General features: G+C 46.5%; 1 protein-coding gene across 1 annotated transcript; it reads left to right on the forward strand.

Moving 5' to 3' along the window:
- The first annotated feature begins 3,046 nt into the window (after nt 1–3,046).
- CD2 (CD2 molecule) lies at nt 3,047–15,280 on the forward strand. Its single transcript, XM_081111776.1, has 5 exons — nt 3,047–3,128; nt 3,269–3,571; nt 7,643–7,873; nt 11,676–11,798; nt 14,272–15,280. Exons 1-5 carry the CDS (start codon nt 3,068–3,070, stop codon nt 14,601–14,603), a joined length of 1,050 nt encoding a protein of 349 aa, XP_080967902.1. The 5' UTR covers nt 3,047–3,067; the 3' UTR covers nt 14,604–15,280.
- The last annotated feature ends 6,372 nt before the right edge of the window (nt 15,281–21,652 follow it).

Consider the following 21,652-nt stretch of genomic DNA (forward strand, 5'->3'; position numbering starts at 1 on the left):
AATATTTCATAATATGAATATACTGTTAGTTGTTTTCAATATTTGTTACAAAACATGCTACAACAAACATCCCCAAACAGAATTTTTACATATTTATGCAACTATTTAGGTATGATAAATTTATCAAGTCAAAATTTTATATATATAAATCTATCTATCTATATATGTATGTTAAAATTTGGTGGAAATTGTCAAATTTTACCCTGGCCAGGATGTATGGATTTAAAACTCCTCCAATATTGTATAAAAGTCCCTCTTCTTCACAAAAATAAACTCAAAATGGATAAAAGACTTAAACGTAAGACGGGAAACCATAAAAATACTAGAGGAATCCACAGGCAGCGAAATCGCAAACATATGCCGAAGAAATTTCTTCTCTGATAATGCTCCTAGGGCAATGGAAACTAAAGAGAAAATAAACAAATGGGACTACATCAAAATAAAAAGCTTTTGCACAGCAAAGGAAACCATCAACAAAACAACAAGAAGACCCACTACATGGGAGAACATATTTGCCAATGATACCACCGATAAGGGTTTAATTTCCAACATTTACAGGGATCTCATGAAACTTAACAAAAGGAAGATAAACAATCCAATAAAAAAATGGGCAACGGACCTAGATAGACACTTTTCGAAAGAGGACATACAGAAGGCAGAAAGACATATGAAAACCTGCTCAAAGTCACTAATTATACGAGAGATGCAAATCAAAACGACAATGCGTTATCATCTCACACCTGTCAGAATGGCTATCATCAACAAATCAACAAACAACAAGTGTTGGAGAGGATGTGGAGAAAAAGGAACCCTTCTGCACTGCTGGTGGGAATGCAGACTGGTGCAGCCACTGTGGAGAACAGTATGGAGCTACCTCAGAAGACTAAAAATGGAACTCCCATTTGACCCAGTGATCCCACTACTAGGAATATATCCCAAGAAACCAGAAACGCCAATTAGAAAGGATATATGCACCCCTATGTTCATAGCAGCACAATTCACCATAGCTAAGATTTGGAAACAGCCTAAGTGCCCATCAGCAGATGAGTGGATTAGAAAACTGTGGTACATATACACAATGGAATACTATGCTGCGGTAAAAAAAAAGGAACTCTTGCCTTTTGCAACAGCTTGGATGGGACTGGAGAGCATTATGCTAAGTGAAATAAGCCAGTCAGAGAAAGATAAATACCACATGATCTCACTCATTTGTGGATTATAGAGAACAACATAGACTGATGAAAAGGGACAGACCCAAAGACTGAGAAACAGTGATCAGGCTATCAATCCCCAGAAGGAAAGTAGGGGAGGGCAGGGGTAAGGGGAAGAGATCAACCGAAGGACTTGTATACATGTATATAAGCCAAACCAATGGACATGGACAACGGGGGGATGGGAGCATGAGTTTGTGTGTGGGGGGGGGGAGGTTGGGGGTTAATGGGGGGGATGAGGACACATTTGTAATACCTTAACTAATAAAAAAAAAAATGACATCAAATTCATATAATATGAAAATTAAAAAAAAAAAGTCCCTCTTCTTTCCTACACTCCTGTTTTTTATAATTTTGACAATTTAATGCTGAAAATGATATTTTATGGTGATTTTCGATGTCTTCTCATATGTTTATTGATATTTCCCCTATAAAGTATTTCTCCTATCAGCTGCTCATTAATATACTCTACCCATTTCAAAAAAGGGAGTTTTCTTTTTCTTATTGATAGGAATAACATATTTCTTGGATATTAATAATTTTTCAAATATATTTATTTCCTGCCATCTGTTTTTTGTGGATGATGTGAGTTAGGGGTTTGTCACACAATCATGAGCCCAACATTCTATTCAAGGCTTCCTATGACCCAGTGGCTGAGATCCACTGCTTGGCTTAATTTCATTTCCTGGGCCACATTCTGGAGATAATATCTATATTTGTATGTAAAGTTGAAACAGAAAACAAGCCCAGTGTTTAAGATTGTTACTCCCTCTCGCCTACAGATCATAAAACTGGAAACTTACTTTGGGGAGATGCCTTTGGTGTCCCCTTTTCTGGGACTAGACCTCTCTGTGCACCCATCACTGTGCCCGTCACTGTGCCCATCACTGTGCACCCATCACTGTGCCCATCACTGTGCCCATCACTGTGCCCGTCACTGTGCCCGTCACTGTGCTTCTCTGCCTGTGTAACCAGTTTCCTTTTCCTTTCTCCTTCCAAGTCTGCCCTCCCTTCTCTTTCTCTCCTCAACTGTTCCTTTCTCTAACCATCAATAGTGTTACCCATCTTAAATGTTTTTTTAATGATTTGTCCTGGTTGCTTAATAGTATTTCATAGTCTCTATGCATTTTTGTTTGTTTTGGAACACATTTTTATTTACCTAACTGTGAATTTTTTAATAGAGTTACACAAATGTATGCTAAACATAAGATTCGGGTATTTCAAACATTTAGAGCCGAGACTCAATTTATATTTGTTCCTTTTCATCATAATATAATTTTTGAACCTCAAGAACACCTTTTGAGAAAGAGAAGAAATCCACTTTTATAATTATCTCATACATATTCATTTCCTATTTTTAATAACCATAGGATAAATAGTTGTATGCTGCTATTCACTTTTGAACATCTACCTGTATTTCCATGTGGTCTTGTCAGAGACATTATAGCAACATGATTGGAAGGTGGGCTACATGGTAGAATTGGGGTCCTTGTTAACTAAGGGGTGATGCTGAGTGATTCACTTAGCCTCTCAGATTCTGTCTCTTCAATGGAGGATAATACCGCCCCCCCACCCGAGCCCCCTGCCCAAGGTGCTGGTGAGAAAATGTGAGAAGAAAACACACACTCCTAAGTATGCCTACTTTGGCAAAGGAGCACATCAGCAGGGTTAATTTGCTGTGTGTGTGTGTGTGTGTGTGTGTGTGTGTGTGTGTGTGTACACGCACTCTCTCTGCTACTGTAAAAGCAGCAAAAAAGAGAGGCACGTGGTTAAGCTCACAGGGGTGGGTTGTTCCAGTCTTACTTTACTTCCTCGTGCTAAAGCTCAGAATCACAATAAGGAAACTAACCCCCAAGATGAACTTCGCATGTACGATCCTAGCCAGCTGCCTTCTGATTTTCATCCCTTCTACCAAAGGTAAGCTGGGTATGGGTCTCCGGTGTCACCATGCCAAGCTTCTCTGGAGGCTCTGAAGTGAGTGCAGAGTCTGGGAGGTCACAGCCAGCTGTGCCTGGCGGTGAGGCTCAAGGCCTCAGAGACTGTCTTGCTTTTTACAGGTGTCACTCCTACAGTTACTAAGTTACTCCAGGGTATCCTGAACGATGACATCAACATGACCATTCCTGATCCTCATTTGTATAATATTTATGATATACTATGGGAAAAAAATGGAAAGAGGATTATACGACGTCTAAATGGCAACCTTAACCCCCAGCAACAGGAAAAATACCAAGTATTCGAAAATGGAACTCTGAAAATTAAACATCTGCAAAGAAATGATAGTGATATCTATAAGGTAGACCTATATGATTCGGACGGACGCCACATGTTGACGCAAACATTTGATCTGAAGATTCTAGGTAAGTGTGTTCCCTAAATTCCTCCATCTCAATGTGGGTGCTATTTAGCAAGTTGGGGAGTAGCATTTATCAAATGTCCCCAGCCCCCGCCTCGGCCCTGGAGGAGCCCGAGGGAAAACGGAGGCATCCCTCCTGCCTCAGGGGAGGCTCCGACTGCGGGAGATGGAATCCACATGTGGAAATCCACAGCTGATACACAGCCTGCCTGCCTGGAACTGGCTGTCTCTTCAGTGGTTATGGGAACGTGCGGCTGAGCAAAGAACCGGATTGAGGTGGCATTAATCGGGGAGGGAGCAGGCAGTGGTGAAAGAAAAGGTAGGCATTTCAGGTGGATGATGAAGGGCAAGCTAAGGGGACGGCAGGGAAGGGGAGGCTCACCGGAGAGCTGCGGGCCTTCCAGCGAAGAGACAATTTCCAGCCAGGATGCCCCGAAGGAGTAGTTGTACGGCAGGAAAGGGCTGGGAAGGATGCATTTAAGGATGAAGGGCCCTGGTTTCTGAGCCACTCACTCCACATCAGCGTGGTCCAAGTGGGTTCTGCCGGCCTCTGTAGAGAACGCACAGGTGTGGCTGTGTGTGTCTGTGCACGGCCGGGAGGGCAGAGCGCATACTGAAGGTGGGGGCAAGAAGACTGGCCAGGAGGCTGCTGCTGTATCCCAGTGAAGGGGAGAGGGGCTGGGTTGTGATTCTTAGCCCTGCCTGTGCGTTAGAATCAACCCAGAGGCTATTAAAAGTTGCCAGTGCCCAGGTTCCATCCTGACAACTAAGTCAGAATATTTTAGCGTGGGACTGGGCATTAGCAGGGTCTAGGTTGGCAGGTGATTGTAATCGGCAGTAAAGGCTGACACCCTCTGGCCTGGACTCGAGGATGCCTGTCAAATGAGGCAGGGTGAGCATATGGAGAGTCAAGTGGAGAAAGCCTAGGCAGGATGGCATGGGTGTGGGGCAGAGGGAAGAGAAAGTGGAATTGAAATGACATGCAGTTGAACGTCCAGGAGCCACATGAAAGGGGTGATAAGCCGTGAGAAGAGGGTCCTAGCCGGTTTAGCTCAGTGGATAGAGCGTCGGTCAGTGGACCCAAGGGTCTCAGGTTTGATTCCAGTCAAAGAGCATGTATTTCAGTTGCAGGTTCGCTCCCCAGCCCTGGTCAGGGCTTATGTGGGAGGCAACCAATGGATGTTTCTCTCTCTTTTCCTCTCCCCTCCCTTCCACTGTCTCTAAAATCAATGGGAGGGGGATTTTTGGAGGGGGGAAGAATACAAATCAATGGAAAAATATCCTCAGGTGAGGATTTTTAAAAAAGCACACAAAACATCAAAGTGAGAAGAGGAAGCCGCACTTGGCCTTGAGAGGAAGACAGGAACCTCAGCATGAGCACAAGGCAGCCACTCTGAGCAAATAACACTTCTGGCTTCACACAGGAAATGTCACCGGGGCAGGGCCCCTCCTTCTACCCAGGGCCACCTTCCTGTCCTGTCCTCAGTATGTGGACCTGGCAGCCACCCCTCTCCAACAATCCCAGACATTGTCAGCTCCCTGCACATGACGGCTTCCCACACCCTGGTCCTCAAACCTGAATGGAGAGTACATTCCAGAACTGGGATGGGACATAGAATGGAGCCAGAAGGGGCCTCTGCGTATGGATCTGAGAGCCCCAGATCTCAAGACTCTTGCCAGCATGGGCTCGGGGTCCTGCTTCGAACACGAGCCTCCCACTCCTGTCTTCTTTAGTATGGGGTCCTTCTTCGAACACGAGCCTCCCACTCCTGTCTTCTTTAGTACGGTAGCCATCCCAGTGCCGGTCTGCTGGGTGTCGAGCGCTTTGCTTCCACGACCTTATTAGAGGGTCCTAGCACTCCTGAGAGGTCGCTGTTACTACCCCCTTCTTTTCTATAAGGAAACAGAAGCGACTTGCCCCAAGTCTCACAGTGTGACTGCTACAAAGTCAGCACCAAACCCAGGGCTTCTTTTCAGCAAAGATGGTGACATTTTTTTTCTTTCCAAAAGTTTTATTGAGACACAATTCACATACCATAAAATTCACCCATGTAAAGTGTATAATTCAGTGGTGGTTAGTATGCTCAGGGATGTACAACCAACAACAAAATCAATGTTAGAACATCCGTAGTCCCCACCAAAATAAACCCTGCACTCCTTGGCCAAAAGACAGAGATCTTTCCATGACACAACAGCCACCTGTGTGTGTGTGTGTGTGTGTGTGTGTGTGTGTGTGAGAGAGAGAGAGAGAGAGAGAGAGAGAGAGAGAGAGAGAGAGATAGCATCACCATTCCTTGCCACACAGCCTTGAGTAAATTCTCTATCTGCTCTCAGTGTGGCTTTTATAATAATAATTGCCTGGGGTATTCAGTGAGGCATGGCTTCAATGACTAAGCACAGGTGCCCTGCGGGGCCCGGGACACAGTGCCTGTTTGCCAGGTGCCCTCCCCCTTCTCATTGCTTCTTCATGCTTCTCCTGGCTACAGTCTTGGCACCCAAATCCCCTTAATGAGGGGGCTGCTGCCGCTGATGGAAGAGGCAGTGGAAAGCCTTTTAAAAGCAGATGTTAGTGGAGAAGGGGTTAAACCTAGAATTAAGGAGTTCCCACCTATGGGATGAGCCCCCTTTGATCTGGCCATTCCTTTGCTATGAAGCCCTCTGACAGGGAGGATATGTACAAAGATAGGACTTGGAAAAACTGCTCATCGTCATGTGGTTTATATAAGTGAAATACTGGGAAGGGTTTTAAAGTCCCCAGCAGTTAGAAAATTATTCATTAAATGAAGAATACATCCATTTAAAAACAACGGTGGTGACATACTTAAGGGAATTTCATAAAAGACCAGTGAAGGAACAAAGGCAGACTACAAAATCACAGGATACAGTTTTCATTTTTAAAACATTATTTATATGTGTATAGAATGCATAGAAAACATCTGCTAAAGATATACATCAAAGCATTAATAATTATTGGCTCTGAGTAGTGGAATTGCAAGTGATTTTTAGTCTTGAAACTTTTAAAATCAATTTTTACCATGATCGGGTGTCACTCTTATAAATAGAACAACGAATATTTCCATTCTGAAAAGACAAGTAAATGCCTGACTCAACCCCAGATTACGCACTGACCCTGTCTTGCTGTTTGATGGCGTTTCTGCATCTTCCTTTCTCTTGCTTGCATAGAATGCAAGGATGGGGGAAAAAGCTTAATTTCTGCATGCCCATATATTGAGACAGAAATGCAATTTGGTGGGAAAGTTCATTAATGAGATATTGTTGTCTGGGAGTCAGGCAGGGAGGGGATCCTGGGAAAATAAGCTGTCCATCAGCATAACGAATGGAAAGACCACGGGCAAGAAAGGTGGTGAGTCTGAGGCCAGAAGGAAGTAGGAGAGAAAGAGCAGAAGAGGAGAAATCGGAGGAGGTCTCACAGATACAAGGTCTCAACTGGTGTGGTAGGATCTGCACCTGGCCTGTGTGACGCCAAAGCCAGGCTCTTTGAAGATTCTCATGTCAGAAAAGCAAGGAATTCATGATTATGAAGGGATCAACTACCACCAATAACGTTGGTGCCTAACACTTGACCCAGGGGTTTGTCACATGCTGCCCCTGTCACATCAGGTGGGGCCTGTCTTTCTTACCTTTCTCCTAGAGATGAGGTCCAATGGGGCACAATACGTGGCCAGGCCGCTCTGGGCAAGAACCCACCCAATCTAACCTCTCAGAGCCTTGGGCATTTCATCTGCCAATAGGAAGGAAAACACCAACCTCTCTGTTTGCTAGGACCAAATGACATCCTATATGTGAAAACTGTTTAAGGTATAAAACAGCACTTAAACATTTGACATGATACATTTTTACTGGTTTAATGTATGTATGAACTTTATCATAAATACATTTTCTTCTGAATGTGCTGTAGATAAAATAAAAACGATTTTTGAAAATAGTGGGGGTCTTTGAAATCGCTCCCTGGTCTCAAACTATTTTCCCCCCCCTCTATAATAAGGTATGTCTATTAATCATATCATAATCAGAAAGTTGACTCATATGAATGGGATTTTTCTTTTCTTTTCAGAGAAGGTCTCAAAACCTGTGATCAACTGGAATTGTGCCAACGCAACCATCACCTGTGAGGTAACACAAGGAACTGACCCTAAAATAACACTGTATCGACATAGGAAAATAATCAAAGAAGGCCAGAAGATCATCAGGTACAAGGGGACCATCAAATCAATTGCACCATTCAATTGCACAGCAACTAACGGCGTCAGTGAGGAAACCAGCATGGTGAACATTGACTGTTCAGGTACGTGTCAGACATCCCAAGTTCACTTCTCAAGTACAGTCTGCCAGGCCCATGGGGGAGGCCCAATCCAGGGCCCTGGTGCCCGGGCTGGGAGGCAGCTTGACTCAGGGTAAGAACTGAAAGCACACTCCTTCCCCCTAAAAACCTTCAAGGCAAGACTTAGAGGAAAGAGGAGGTGGTGTGCTATGGTTACCCACCTGGCACCTTCCCACAGAGCACCATGTAATCTCAGGTAATTAAAAAGATCTTTTGGGAGAAAGAATTGCCAAACCGAAGACACAGAAGGAGCTGTAGAGGCATTTTATGCAAACCTCCACTTCCCAGAGAGACGAACTTACTTGCCCATGGTCCCTCGACTAGTCAGTAATCACAGTGGTGACTCCCATTGTAATGATGGAGAAGAGAGCAGGCAAGATTCTTTGGGGGGAAGAAGAGGGGGTGAGGACGCGGTGGGGAGAGCCAGCACCTCCTATCAGAGGCTGCCGAAAAAACATGGAGTTAGGGGCTGGGAGAAGAGCTCGAGGCCAGGGAGGACCATAGGTGCAGTGAGAAAAGGCTCCTCCTGCCATAGAACAGACAGCCTGGCTATGGCACCAGCACCAGGAAGTCCTGAAACTCTAAGCATCTAAGCTCTTTCCTGGCAGCCCAGCCTGACATTGCCCCCAGAAGTAAATTTGGGGAGGCAGTCAGCTGAGTGCTCAGCTCTGGAAGCCAGAGGTCTGTCCAAACGTAGTGGGATGACTTGACGGAGTTCCTTTCCTCTGGGCCACAGCCTCCTGGTCCGCAAGGAAAATAAGCCCCTGATTCCCAAGAGTCTACTCATCTGAGACTCTGAGATTATCTTCCCGACGCTGTCTGGTGGACCCCCAGAAGGGAAACTGAACACAAAAGTAGTTATTTGGTCAGAAGTCCTGAGTTTCTGCAGTGACTATGGCTGGTCAGTGACCCTAGGATGCAGCCCTGGGCTGGTGCGAAGGCAGAAGTAAGACTTTTTCATATATATTCTTTGAATTAGTTATATTTTTTGCTGCATAACAAATTATCCCACATTTTGTGGCTCAACACAACAAGCAGTTACTATCTCACAGGTTCTGTGAGTCATGAATCTGGGAGTGACTTGATGGTCCTGGCTCAGCATCCTTCATGAAGCTACAATCCAGATACTGGCAGTATGTCCTATCAATCATGTCCAGGCTCCATAGAGGGGTCTATGTCCAAGATCACTCATGTGGGCCATTGGGCTGCCTCACAGTATGGCTGCCAACTTCCCTCTGAGCAATCTAAGCAAGAGCAAGAACAAGGTCTCAAGACAAAAGTCATGAACATTTTATAATAATCTCAGGAGTGATAGGTATCCCAGCACTTTCGCTGTATTCTAGCTATTAGAAGCAACCAGTAAGTCCGGGCCACATTCAATTGGAAGGGATGACACAAAGACGGGAATCCCAGGGGGCAGGATCTTTGGGCCATCTCAGAGTCTACCCACACACGGAGACCAGCATCACTTCTCCCCACATGTCTGCCCATCACCACAGCACAGTGAATCCAGCGGCCTCTCCTTGACTTTACGATCCCTTTTCCCTTTCAGGAGGCTTTTGCTTAGAGTTGCCAGATTTAGCAAATAAAAAGATAGCATAAAAAAAAAAAAAGAAAAAGACAGCATAAATATGTTCCAAATGTTGCATGGGGCATAGCTAAACTAAAAATTATTCATTGTTTAATTAAACTTTCACTGGGCATCCTGTACTTTATCTGACAACCCTACTTCATGTCTTTTTAAACTAGATCCCACCAGGATAAAAATGCATGTGCATTAGGGATGGAGAGAGGGCCTCGGGAGAAGCCTAGGGTCAAAGACTGGAAACTTCATGCTCCTTACTCTATGGTGCAGAGCAGGAGCCGGACTGGGAAGAGCCACAGAAGAGATGGGAGGAATATCGGGGCGGGGGAAAGGAAAGGGGAGACCGGGGAGGTGGGTGCTTCTCTTGAAGACCCTAAAAAGGAGCAGGGTGTTTCCTCCTGAAAGGCCAAGGCAGAGGGGAGTGGAGGTAACAGTAACCATGGGGCTCAGAATGGTGCTTGTGTGCTTAAAACCAGAACACAGGAGGCAGGACCCACCACATAAACTTCTGGGCACGCTCTCTTCAAGGAGGGCAGGAAGGAGGGTGGAGGGTGGCTGGCTTTAGACACGGTGAGCTCCCAGTTTTGAATGCCTCTGAGACAAGCTGGAATGTCTCCCACGGAGAGTACTCCCAGGTGCCCAGAGGGCCATGCTGGGCAAGCCTGAGGACTGACTTTGTAATGTCCCCAGGATAAGGGTGTGGCCACCCGTGTGAGGACTGAGAGAAGACGAGCTGGTGGCTGCCTGGCTGAGCCCTGGCCTGTCCTGGCCCACCCACGTCAGAACCTGGGAAGGTCTCTGCTCAGCCCGAGGGAGACTCCAGCAGCCCCAGCCCTGCCTCCCGGCCAGCAGATCCCAAAGAACCCCAGATCCGTTCTTGGACCCATTTCACAGCAGTTTAGGATCATGCCTGCTTTTCTAAAGGAAGCCCCTTCATCCGCAGACCAGAGGGGTTGTGCAACTGGCAGGCAAAGAGTCAGTCAGAGAGACTTGAGCAAAGCAAGCGAGGACTAGCACCACTGCCGTCTGTTGGTTAGGTTTCTGGGCCTCGGGCTTGCTCCTGGGGCCCAACCTGGGCTCCGTGTGTAAGAGGATCTTCCTAGGAATGTTTGGCTGGAGAAGGGTTTCTTTGTGATGCTGGGCTGAGCTCCAGTTTGTTCTCCAGATGTCTGAGTCCCCTGACCCCTGGCCCCTGCTGCTGCCTCTCTAGCTGCCACTGACTCACAAAGGGCAGACGGCCCAGCAGCCCTCCCGGGAACAGCTCCCAGGACACAGAGCTCAACTAAGAGCAGGACCTCGCCCCTGTGTGCTGCTTTAGTTTACAAAGCACTTTCACATCCATTATCTGACTGACTGTCAGCAGCCTCCCTGTGATGTCAGTTTCATCATCTCCATTTTACAAAGAAAGGCACAGGCTCAGAGAGGTGGAGTCACTTGCAAAGGTCACACAGCACTTTGCCTAGAGGAGCCTGGAACTCCAACCCTTTTCCCTAAACACTGAGTGATTGTTTTCCTCACTGCTTTACGGCAACTGAAGAAGGGCGGGAGCCGAAGATCAAGCCCCCTGCTGCTGCTGCTAACTCACTGTGTGTGCCAGGGTTTCTCTCACAGGCCAGGGAAATCTGGGAGGGTTGCTGGCTGTGTGGTCAGGGGGCTGGGCTGGACAAGGGACACATTTACACTCAGTCTTTGGTCACTGCCTGGTCAAGAGGGTGAGGGGAAACAAGTGGTATAGGAGGGTGGCCAGAGGTGAAGCTGGGTAAATAGTACAGAAACTCTGAGATAAGCAACTGCTTAAAGGAACCACTCAGGAAGATGCTGTGTGGCCCTGGGCAACTCACCCTCCCTCTCTGGGCCTTGTCTGTAAACCCAAAGGTGACACCGCATTGTCTCTAACTGCTTCTCAGATCTAACCTTCTGCTGTAGTCTCTTTCCTGGGGGCCCTGGCGGTGCCCTGGCCAGGAAGGATCAGGTGTGCTAGCCCAGGAGGGCACTTCCTCAAGGTGTCTTTGGGGACAGACATCTTCCGCCACCCTCCATGAGCTTGGCCTTTATGAGGTTGAGGAGTTGTGTTGATTAAGCTCTAGCATCTGCTTAACTCGGGAGGCAGGAATCCGTGGCCTGAGCAGTGATGGTCCCTCTGCTAACACTGCCCACCATCCCCCCTCTTTCCTCTTGCAGAGAAGGGGCTGGATATCCCCCTCATCGTTGGCATTTGTGGTGGAGGCATTTTCTTCTTACTCTTTGTGGCGCTCCTCATTCTCTTCATCAGCAAGAGGAAAAAACAGCACAGAAGGGAAAATGGTGAGTCCCCTCTTCCGCTCCCCTCCCCGTCCCTGCAGGCCTGAGCAAAATCCCCGTGGAAACGACTCGTGGGGAGGACACTTGTGTCTGGATTCGGCAGTTTCAGTATGTCGGGGCTGTAACCGGCGGTTACAGTTTGTTCCATTTTGTGGTTAGCTTGATTTCTGACAAACAAATTCTCAGTGGCAACCATGTGGGAGCTTTAAGAAGCTGAATCCAGGTTGGCCCCATTGGCGTCCACCACCTGAGCCGACTCTGCGTAAAGCGGTGTGGACGTTATTTATGTATTTGTTTACTTATGTATTTATTTGTTTACTTATGTATTTATGTATGCACGTACTTTTTCCCATCACCTTTTATCCCCTCTATGACCTCTTCCACCTCCACCCTTCCCCCTCTGCCCCCTGCAATCACCACCCTGCTGACCATGTGTGTGGTTATACTTTGAATAAGCCACACATCTCAATGTGGGTAGGAGCATTAGCTTCAAAACACATTTCTGTGGACACACATCTTGCCCAATCCTGCAGGGGTGGCAGTTCCTAGGAACATGGGTAAAATTTCAGGGCCTCGGGGACCCGCAGGGACACCCTTGTTCTAAAACCAGGTGTTCATGCCTCCTTTTCCAATCCGCTGTTCAGAGAGATGTGCTTGGGCTCTGAGTGTTTGTCCCTCAAATCAGGCCTGACAACCCACCAAGATTAAAAAGATTATGCTCAGAAGTGGGGAGCTGGCTCAAAGAGCATGCAGGCCACCAGAGGCAGTGTGTCCGGATACAGTCGCCCCCCCCCCCCACCCATTCCATCCCCACCCCTTATCTGCAGACGACAGGCAAGAGAGAATGCAGGAATGTGTTCCAAGATGCCCAGTGGCTGCCTGGAACCACAGATAGTACCACAGCCTGTACATACTATGTTTTTCCTACAAATGCATACTTATAATGAAGGTTCATTTATAACTTTAGGCACAGTAAGAGATGAACAATAATGACTAATAATCAAATGGATTATAACAATACCTTGTAATAAAAGTTATGTGAATGGCTTTGTGGCCATTATTAAATAGAATAATGGTGACTTGAACACACGCACTGCGATGCCTCGACAGTCGATCTGATAACTAAATGGCTGCTACGTGACCAATGGAGCATGTACGGCGTAGATACATATATGGAGTAGATACATTGGGCAAAGAGATAATTCATACACAGACAGGACAGAGCAAGATTTCATCGCTATTCAGAACAGCATGTAATTTAAAATTTATGAATTGTTTATTTCTGGAAGTTTCCATTTAATATTTTTGCACTGCAGTTGACCATGGGTAAGTGAAACCGTGGATAAGGGGACTACTCTAATGGCACACCAGGTGTCTCCACAGGTGCTGGGGAGGACGGGGCTTGCTTCTGAATGCCTAAGAACCTATCCTCCAGCCCTCACCAGAATGTGGGTTGCATTAGAGCCGAAGTGAGTAAAAGGCAGATCTAACAGAGAAACCCGTGGGAATGAAGGTCATTACTGATGTGTCCTCTGCCCACTCAGGGCCTATGCGAGGGCTCTAACCACCAGGTGCTCAGCGAGCCACCTCTAAGATGACACAGAGGCCAGGCTGAGGGGTCCGAGTGCCCGCTCTACTTCCAGGAGACCCAGGCACAAAGGCCCCCACCTGTCTCCTCGCCTCTGGCTTCCCAAGTTCTCAAAGCCCCAGGCTCTCATTCTGTCTTGCTGGTGGGCATATCTGTCTGCCCTACAAGACTGGGAACCCTCAGAGCAGGGGTGGGGAACATCCAGCCTGAGGGCCTTATATGGTCTGGCCCTGCCAAGACATTAGAAGTGAGTTAATGAAATGTTTGACCAAATACAGCAGGCTAATTTTTTTAAAATATATTTTTTTCTTGCTGATAGTATTACAGATATCTCCCATTTCTCCCTTCTCTCCCCCCTCCTCCCAGCCCCCCTCCCCCCTCCCGAGGTCTTCACTACCTTACTGCCCGTGTCCATGGGCTATGCATATAAGTATATAAGTTCTTTGGCTTATCTCTTCTCATCCCCCCAACCCCACATTAAGGTATGTCAATCTGTTCCATGATGCCATGCTTTGGGTCTTACTTTTGTTGGCCAATTCATTTTGTTCATTAGATTCCACGAATAAGTGAGATCATGTGATATTTGTCTTTTTCTGTTTGGCTTATGTCACTTAGCATCATATTTTCCAGGTCTGTCCAAAGCAGGCTAATTTTTACGTTGATAATTTTGTATGGCCCACCAACAATGCCATAAACATCCAAATGGCCCTTGGCAGAGAAAAGGTTCCCCACCCTGCCTTAGCGGGTAGGGGCAGCTTCTGCCTCCTCATCACCTCCCTGAGAGCAGCTAGCAGACCCCTCGTGCAGAGGAGGGCCACTCGGTAAAGAGCCACATCCATCATACCTTGCCAAGGTGAGCTCTGACGTTTAGAAGTTTTGTTGTTGCAGGTGGAAAACTGGAACTCAGAGCACACAGAACCACCTCTGAGGAAAGGAGCCGGAGGCCCTACCAAATTCCAGCCTCAGCTCCTCCCAATGCAGCCGCGTCCCAAGCCCCTCCTCCACCTGGTCATCATCCCCAGGTTCATGGTCCTCGCCCCCCGCCTCCTGGCCACCGTGCCCAGCACCAGCAGCAGAGGAGGCCCCTTCCTTGCCCTGGCGCCCCCGTCCACCAGCAGAAAGGACCTCCTCTCCCCACGCCTCGGGTTCAACCGAAACCTCCCCGTGGGGCCAGAGAAAACGCAAAACAGTCTTCTGGCAGAGCTGTCCCCGTCCTTTGATTAAAAGAGGTAGAAACTGTCCCTTCCCGGAAAGGCACCGTGGAGCTCCTGCACTCGGTGCGGACGCCTCACTTCTACCAGCTGCATCCGACAAGCAGGGTGTCATCACCTCCCGGGCTTCTGGCCCACAGCCGCACCTGCACACCTCTCTCAGCCACACAGTCTCACATCTGGAATCTCTGGCCTCCTCCTCAAGTGCCACCACACCAAGAAGGGAGAGACAATAAAAGTGCAATCGTTAGGATGATGGGTGACCGAGCATGAAACCCTGGAGCACTCCTTGGCACCCTGAGCGACAACCAGCAGCCGCTGTGCCCGTGTCTCGTTTACCAGCCACCTGCTGTTGCAGAGACTCTTGGGTTTCTGATGTGCCTGGTGGACACTTGCCTACCATCTCGTGAGTAGATGTGAAATATAAGGTTTGACTTGACCCCAGTGCCTACTCATTATAGAAAGCAACCCAGCAGCGCCAGCCAGTGTGGCTCAGTTGGTACTGTCGTCCTATGCACCAGGAGGTCGCGGTTTGATTCCCCGGTTAGGGCACATGCCCAGGTTGCAGGCTCGATTCCCAGTAAGGGGCGAGCAGGAAGCAGCTGATCGATGTTTCTCTATCATCGATGGATGTTTCTTATCTCTCTCTGCCTCTTCCTTCTTTTCTAAAATCAATAAAAACTTATAAAATAAAATAAAATAAAATAAAATAAAATAAAATAAAGGAACCCAGCATCAAGCTGCAACATCAAAAAGAGGCTTGTTGGTGTGGCAGCAGGACCATATTTGGTTCCCCCAATTCACCTGGGTCCCCTCCCCCACCAGAGCGTGCTCCCCAGGGCTCAGATTGAAACCTCTCTGCACAAACTTCAACAAGAGGCACCAGAAAACATAATTCTTTGGGTACCACTTCCTTTACTGTTCAGACACGGTCACGACGATCTATAATGGTGGTTCCCAGCGTGGGGCACATGCCCCACAGAGGGGCAATTTGAGAATGAGTTATTAACAGTGAATTTTTTTTGTATTTCTTATGGTTCTAGGGGCCTCATATACAGTATATAAATATATTTTGTGACATATTTATGCATCTCAATTCTCTATTATGTTTTGAAACGTTATTTGCTATTTTTTCATATCACTTCATATTATTATGTTTTTTATCAGTTTCTTAGTGATTTCTTCCTCAGTACTTCAACTGTCCTTTCATTCTTTTATTTTTCTCTTTCATGGATGCCATGTTCTTTGGAAGCTTGTTTAGACCAAGTTAATCGCCTTATAGGCTTCCTCCGTGTGACTAAAAGTTCACTTTTTGAATAAGAATTACATGTTACAGGGGGGCATCAGGATTTTAGAGATGCTTGGGTGGGGCATGGCCAAGAAAAGGTTGGGAACCACTGATCTATAGAGTCATCCTAGAAAACCCATGGATACTGGAGGTGCCGCAAGCCGATCAGATGACATACAAAAGGGCAGGCTCAGCGACAACTCGGCTGAATCAAATCCCAAGTGTCTTCAATGACCATTGCTCAAAGGTCAGACTCCATCCCCAGCTAGAGTCATGCTAGCTGTACTTTGGGAGAAGTGGGAAGAACAAAACAGCTTTTTGTTAAGGTTCTTCAACACTAAGCGGTGAGAAAGCACCCAATTTGAAATGTGGGTGCCATGGTTGTGGTCCCGTCCGCCGCCTTCGCCTGGCCCCTCTAACACTTGGTAAATCTTATCAGGCTCTGACAGGAAGCTCTGAGGTATAAACCACAAGGTCTGTGTGCCCATACAGGGCTTCCTGTGACAGCTTCCTGAGGGCTGAACTGCTTATTCCTTAGCACCCAGAGTCAAATTATGAAGGATAATGATGAACGAAACCCCACAGCCTCCTGAAATTCACACAGGAAATCCAGCCAAGCAACGGTCATGGCAGGATCTACCTTCAGTAGGAGAGATGGAGGTCTGAGCACTGCCCCTTTCTCATTCCTCATTTCAGTCCTGAGCCATTCCATCAGGCATCCTGCCAGAATGGCCTCCATCCCATCCCTTCAGGGAGCCATCCCCGGCCTTTCCAGCTCCGTGCTGGGCCTTTCTTTTGAAATCCTCTAGCGTTACACCTGATGCAGATCATATGCTGCCTGTAAGTATTCGATCTTTTGTTATTCATTCATTCAACAAACATTTACTGAACTTCCACTGCATCCCAGGCTGTGTACTAGGTACCAGGGAACACAGGGGTGTACAACCAACTGTATCTTTGCTTTCAAGGACCACACAACCTAGTTGGGGGGAGGGGGGACAACTTCCAGGATATGATAAGTATAGGTCAGAGGCAAGTACGGGAGCCCAGAGGGAAGATTTGGACTACAGACTAGGTGGTGGGGCTGGGGTGACACAGAAGGCTTCCTGAAGGAGGTGGCATTTGAATTAAGTTGTAATAGATAACATTCGTGAAACAGAGGTGCAGAATTACCCATGTGGAGGGAACAGCATGGGCAAAACTCATGTCAGCTACCTGTTCATACATGTAAGTTTTTCCTTAACTACTGTGTTTCATGAATTTGAAGATACCGTTGATTTTAAGTGGCATCATTATTCTACATACCATAAAAAGAAAACTTCTCAACTGCCTTATAACAAAGCTAAGATAAACTCTTCTTTTAGGCAAACCCCATTTCTGAGGTGTTAAAATGTGAAAAGATACACATTTTTATTTAATTTTTTATTTTAATTTTTTTTTTTAAATCCTTACCCAAGGATATTTTTTCCATTGACTTCTAGAGAGACTGGAGGGAGGGAGGAGGGGAGACACACACACACACACACACACACACACACACAATTGATTTGTTGCCTCCCGCCCCTCCTGGGGCTGAGGAACTTGCAACTGAGGTACGTGCCCTTGACCAGAACCTGAGACCCCGTGACCTGCAGGCCAATGCACTAACCACTGAGAAAGCCAGCCAGTGCTTTTTTTTTTTAAATCCTCACCCAAGGACATGCTTATTCATTTTAGACAGAGAGGAAGGGGGAGAGAGACAGAGAAACATCAATGTGAGAGAGAAGCAGATCAGTTGCCTTCCTGATGGAGATCGAACCCACAACCTAGGTAAGTGCCCTGACCAGGAATCAAACCTGCAACCTGTCGGTGTGCAGGTCGACGTTCCAACCAACTAAGCCACACGGGCAAGGGCAAGAAGTGCATTTCAGAATTGACGAAATGCATAGTTAATAAGCCTCGAGAACAAAAACCATAGCACTTTATAGAAATCTCACTAGCTAATTGATTCAATGGGTGCGCACAGCCTTTATGAAAGAAAGGGAAAGGAACACACGTGGCATTTACATATTTAAGACACACTCCCTGCACCGCTGGAATCTCCACCATGAGGCAGAAAACGTGGGCCTTGCTCAGCCTTGTGTGACCTACCACTGACCCTGTCCCCAGAGCATGGACTTCCTGAGAAGCGGTCAGACCAGTTGCATCAGAACAGTGTGTGGAGCTTAGAAAAAAAAAAAAGCAAGAATTTAGTAGGTGAGTTTGGGCCTCGAGCCGCTGCACTTTTAATAACCTGTCTAGGTGATTCTGACTGGTGATTCTCACAGGCCAACTGGTCTTCAAATGGTTAACCATCAGTAACAGGTGAAATCTGAAGACGTTCTAGATAATACGGCATTGCAAGAAAAACAGTGATAGCACAGTTAACAAATCTTCTGCTGGAAACTATGAACACGAGGGAGTCAGCTGGGTTGGGTAACAGCATCCAGGTAATTGAAGGGACTGGAACATCCTAGGGGGTCATGTGAAGGCAGGAAATTCAGGGTTTTTGACAGCCTCCCTGCCCTCCATAAAGAGCCATCTGAGCCTAGCAACTGGGTCAGCCCAGCTCCAAGGGGGCCTGGGCTGTTGACTGGCAATTTCATCTCAGTCCTTCTTGATGAGGTCTCTAACGGGGCTCCTCGAGGCTCCCCGACACTTGCCGGGCTGTAGCCACATGGTTCCTCTGGGCCACGGCCCACAGTGTCCCCCTCCCAGAGCCACTGCCCACACTTTCCACTTGTCCACACTCTTCTTTCAGGACTCAGGGGCCTTGCTGACTCCTGAGTTCTGCTGTGGCGGGAGCCTTGTGAAGCCATCTTGCTCTGTCTCACTGTGGTCATCTTGTCCAGAGCAGGAGGTGGCCCGTAGGCACTATAGCCAGAAGGTACTACTCTCTCTCACTGGTTTTGCAAGCTCAAGACACTTACTCAGCCTCTTTGAACAACTGGTTTCCACATGTGTAAAATGGAGATAACACCTCACAAGGTTAAAGTGCGGATTAACTAGAAATACTGTATGAAAATGTAAGTAGTGTATCTTGGTGGACAGGAGACATCCGTTACCTGTGAGCTTTCCTTCTGGCTTGATACCTGAGAAAGAACACCCTGGATAGCAGACAAAAATGACGCAGTTATTGGAAAGAGGCACAGCCATTATAAATTCGTACGTACTCTGTAAGGGGAATAGTGTGCTATGAGTTTGATTCACCTTAGTTTTCTAACATCGGCCACAGTGGACAGACTGACAAAACCCTATATGCCAGGTGTATTAAAAGCTAAACAACAGACCCTTGAGACCACCACACAGAGCTTGGATTGAGCCACCGGCCTGCTGTCCCCATAAAGGAGGGCCACTCTGACAACACGTCTGGTCACCATTCTACACCTGGTGATTCATTCACAGCAATAGGGAACATTCTGGTCTTTCTGAAATCCTACCAGTCTGCATGAGACCTGCCGACCGGTCAGGGCTGGTATAGGCTCAGGAGGTGCTTACAGTGAATGTTTGGAGGACAATCAACTTTCCTGGTTTCAAGCAAACCATCAAGCAGTCCTGGAGGCCCCGAATGAACTGGTGCAGCCAAAGGCAGCCACACAGACCGGAGGCAATGCCTAGACTGCGGGAGCTGTGGTCCGGGAGGGGGCAGGGCGGGGTACCCGTAAGGCCGGGGAATTTCTAGTTGAGGATAACAGCTTAACTCATGTGTTAGCCTTTACCCTCTCTTCCCCCCCCCCACCCCCCACCCCCCAAAAAAAACAACAACATTAACTTGAACAAAAATAAAAGACACAAACCACAGACAGGGACAAAGAGAATAGGAAAAAAACCCACACAACAGTAGCACATGTGGGAGCTTAAAAAAGCAGAGTGAAGGGTGGTAACTGACTAAGTGAACTTCAAAGGTGGAATCAATCTGAAGGCAGCAGAGGAGAAAGCCATGGTGCAAACTGATTTGCTGTATTACACCCTCAAAAGGCGAAGGTATCTCCAGAAGCAGGGTGCTGATGGTGCTGAAACAGGAAGATGCTGAAAGATCTGCAGAAAGAGCAATTAGATCCTGTCCCCAGCACCGTGCTGGTCGGTTACTGGTCAGGTGAGGCCAGTAATTCTCTGCAGAGAGTAAAACAGAGGGTTTCTGAACTGGGGATGCCCTACACAGTTGATAGAACGAGACTACATTAAAAATAGAGAAATTAAATAAAAATATCTACTGAATGTTGGGACTGATCTACTCCACCCAGCTTGCAGAAAGCAGAGAGAATATTCATGATATGTTTCAGGCAGGATATTAGAAAACACTTACTAGTTTGAAAAAAACCTTACCTGCTCAAGGAAAAAGTCCTAATCACACTGACATTCAGAGTTTCCCAGTGAAACCACCAAGCTGGCACTGTATCTAGAGAGAAGACTGCAGTCAATAACCCCCTCCTACCCACACACAGATTTCAGTCTTTACTGTTTCCCTCTAGGATATGAACAAACAAGGATCTCCATAGAAACGAGGAAAGCCTCTAACATGAGGGAAAGGGGTTCAAACAAGTAAACAGAAACATTACAGGCAAGAGAGAAAAACTTAAAGACACATTACCCTTAATGTGCTCAAGGGATGAGAAAATATTGCATCTGTGAAAGAAGAACAGAGCGCTATGAAAAAGGCATATTCAAGAACAAAGAGTGTTTTTGGAAAATACAAATATAAAGGCAAAAATGGAAAACTCAACAGAAGGGCTAGAAGATGATGCTGGGAATTTTTCTCAAGTTGTAGAGGAGAAGGAGAGGAAGGAAAATGGTAATAAAAAGATTTTAAAATTAGAGAGCAGGTCTAGTAGGTCCAAAATCTAAATAATGGGTATTCCAGAAAGAAAATGGTGGCGCAGACTCCGTCCACACCTTTGGGAACCCCTGGACCTGCTGAGGCTGGACCCCAACAGTGTTTTATACCTTGGAGAATAAATCTTTTATGTGAAAAAAAAAAAGAAAGAAAATGGTGGAAGCACAGGGAGTTCGTTGTCCATGAAACCATTCCAGAACAGTTCCCAAATGGAAGAACGCAAGTTTCCATATTAAAAGGGTTCATTAAGGACGTATCACGTATCACGATGAAAGAAAATGTATCCACAAAAAGATATATCACTGTAAAACTTCAGAGCACTGGGACAAAAAAAAGAAAAAGAAAAAAAGCTGGTGGGAAAAAAAAGAGAGAGAGCATTAAGTATCAAGAATTAGAAAGGATTAGATGACACTGGATTTCCCCACTGTACAGGGAGCTAGAAGATAACTGAGCAATGCCTTTGAGTCCTGAGGATAATTTCCAGCCTCATAGTCTCAGGCAACTATCAACTGGGTGTGGGGGTAGAATAAAGGCATTTTCAGACATGTGTGCAGCTTTAAAAAGATTTACTTCTAATTTATTACCGTTTTTAGGAAGCTACTACAGGACTGTGCTTGGCCAAATAAAGGTATAAACCAAGAGAGAACATTAAAACATTGACAGCAGTGTTAAGGTTAAATGAGGTCATAAGGGTGGGGCCTTACTTCCAACTGGAACAGGAAAAGGGACCCAAAGAGAATTCTTCAAGAAGATGAAACTGATCAATCTGCTGTGTTTAAGCATATTAAGGAAAGATTTATGTATAAGAGGGAGAGTTTGGAAATGAATTACTTATAAGTACAGAGACCATTACTCAACAAACAAAAGACAATAATTAACTGTAGGAAAAATAATAACTTGTACAGAAAAGCAAATCAT

Source organism: Myotis nattereri, assembly GCF_964212035.1.
Source record: "Myotis nattereri genome assembly, chromosome: 18".
NCBI classification, from domain to species: Eukaryota; Metazoa; Chordata; class Mammalia; order Chiroptera; family Vespertilionidae; genus Myotis; species Myotis nattereri.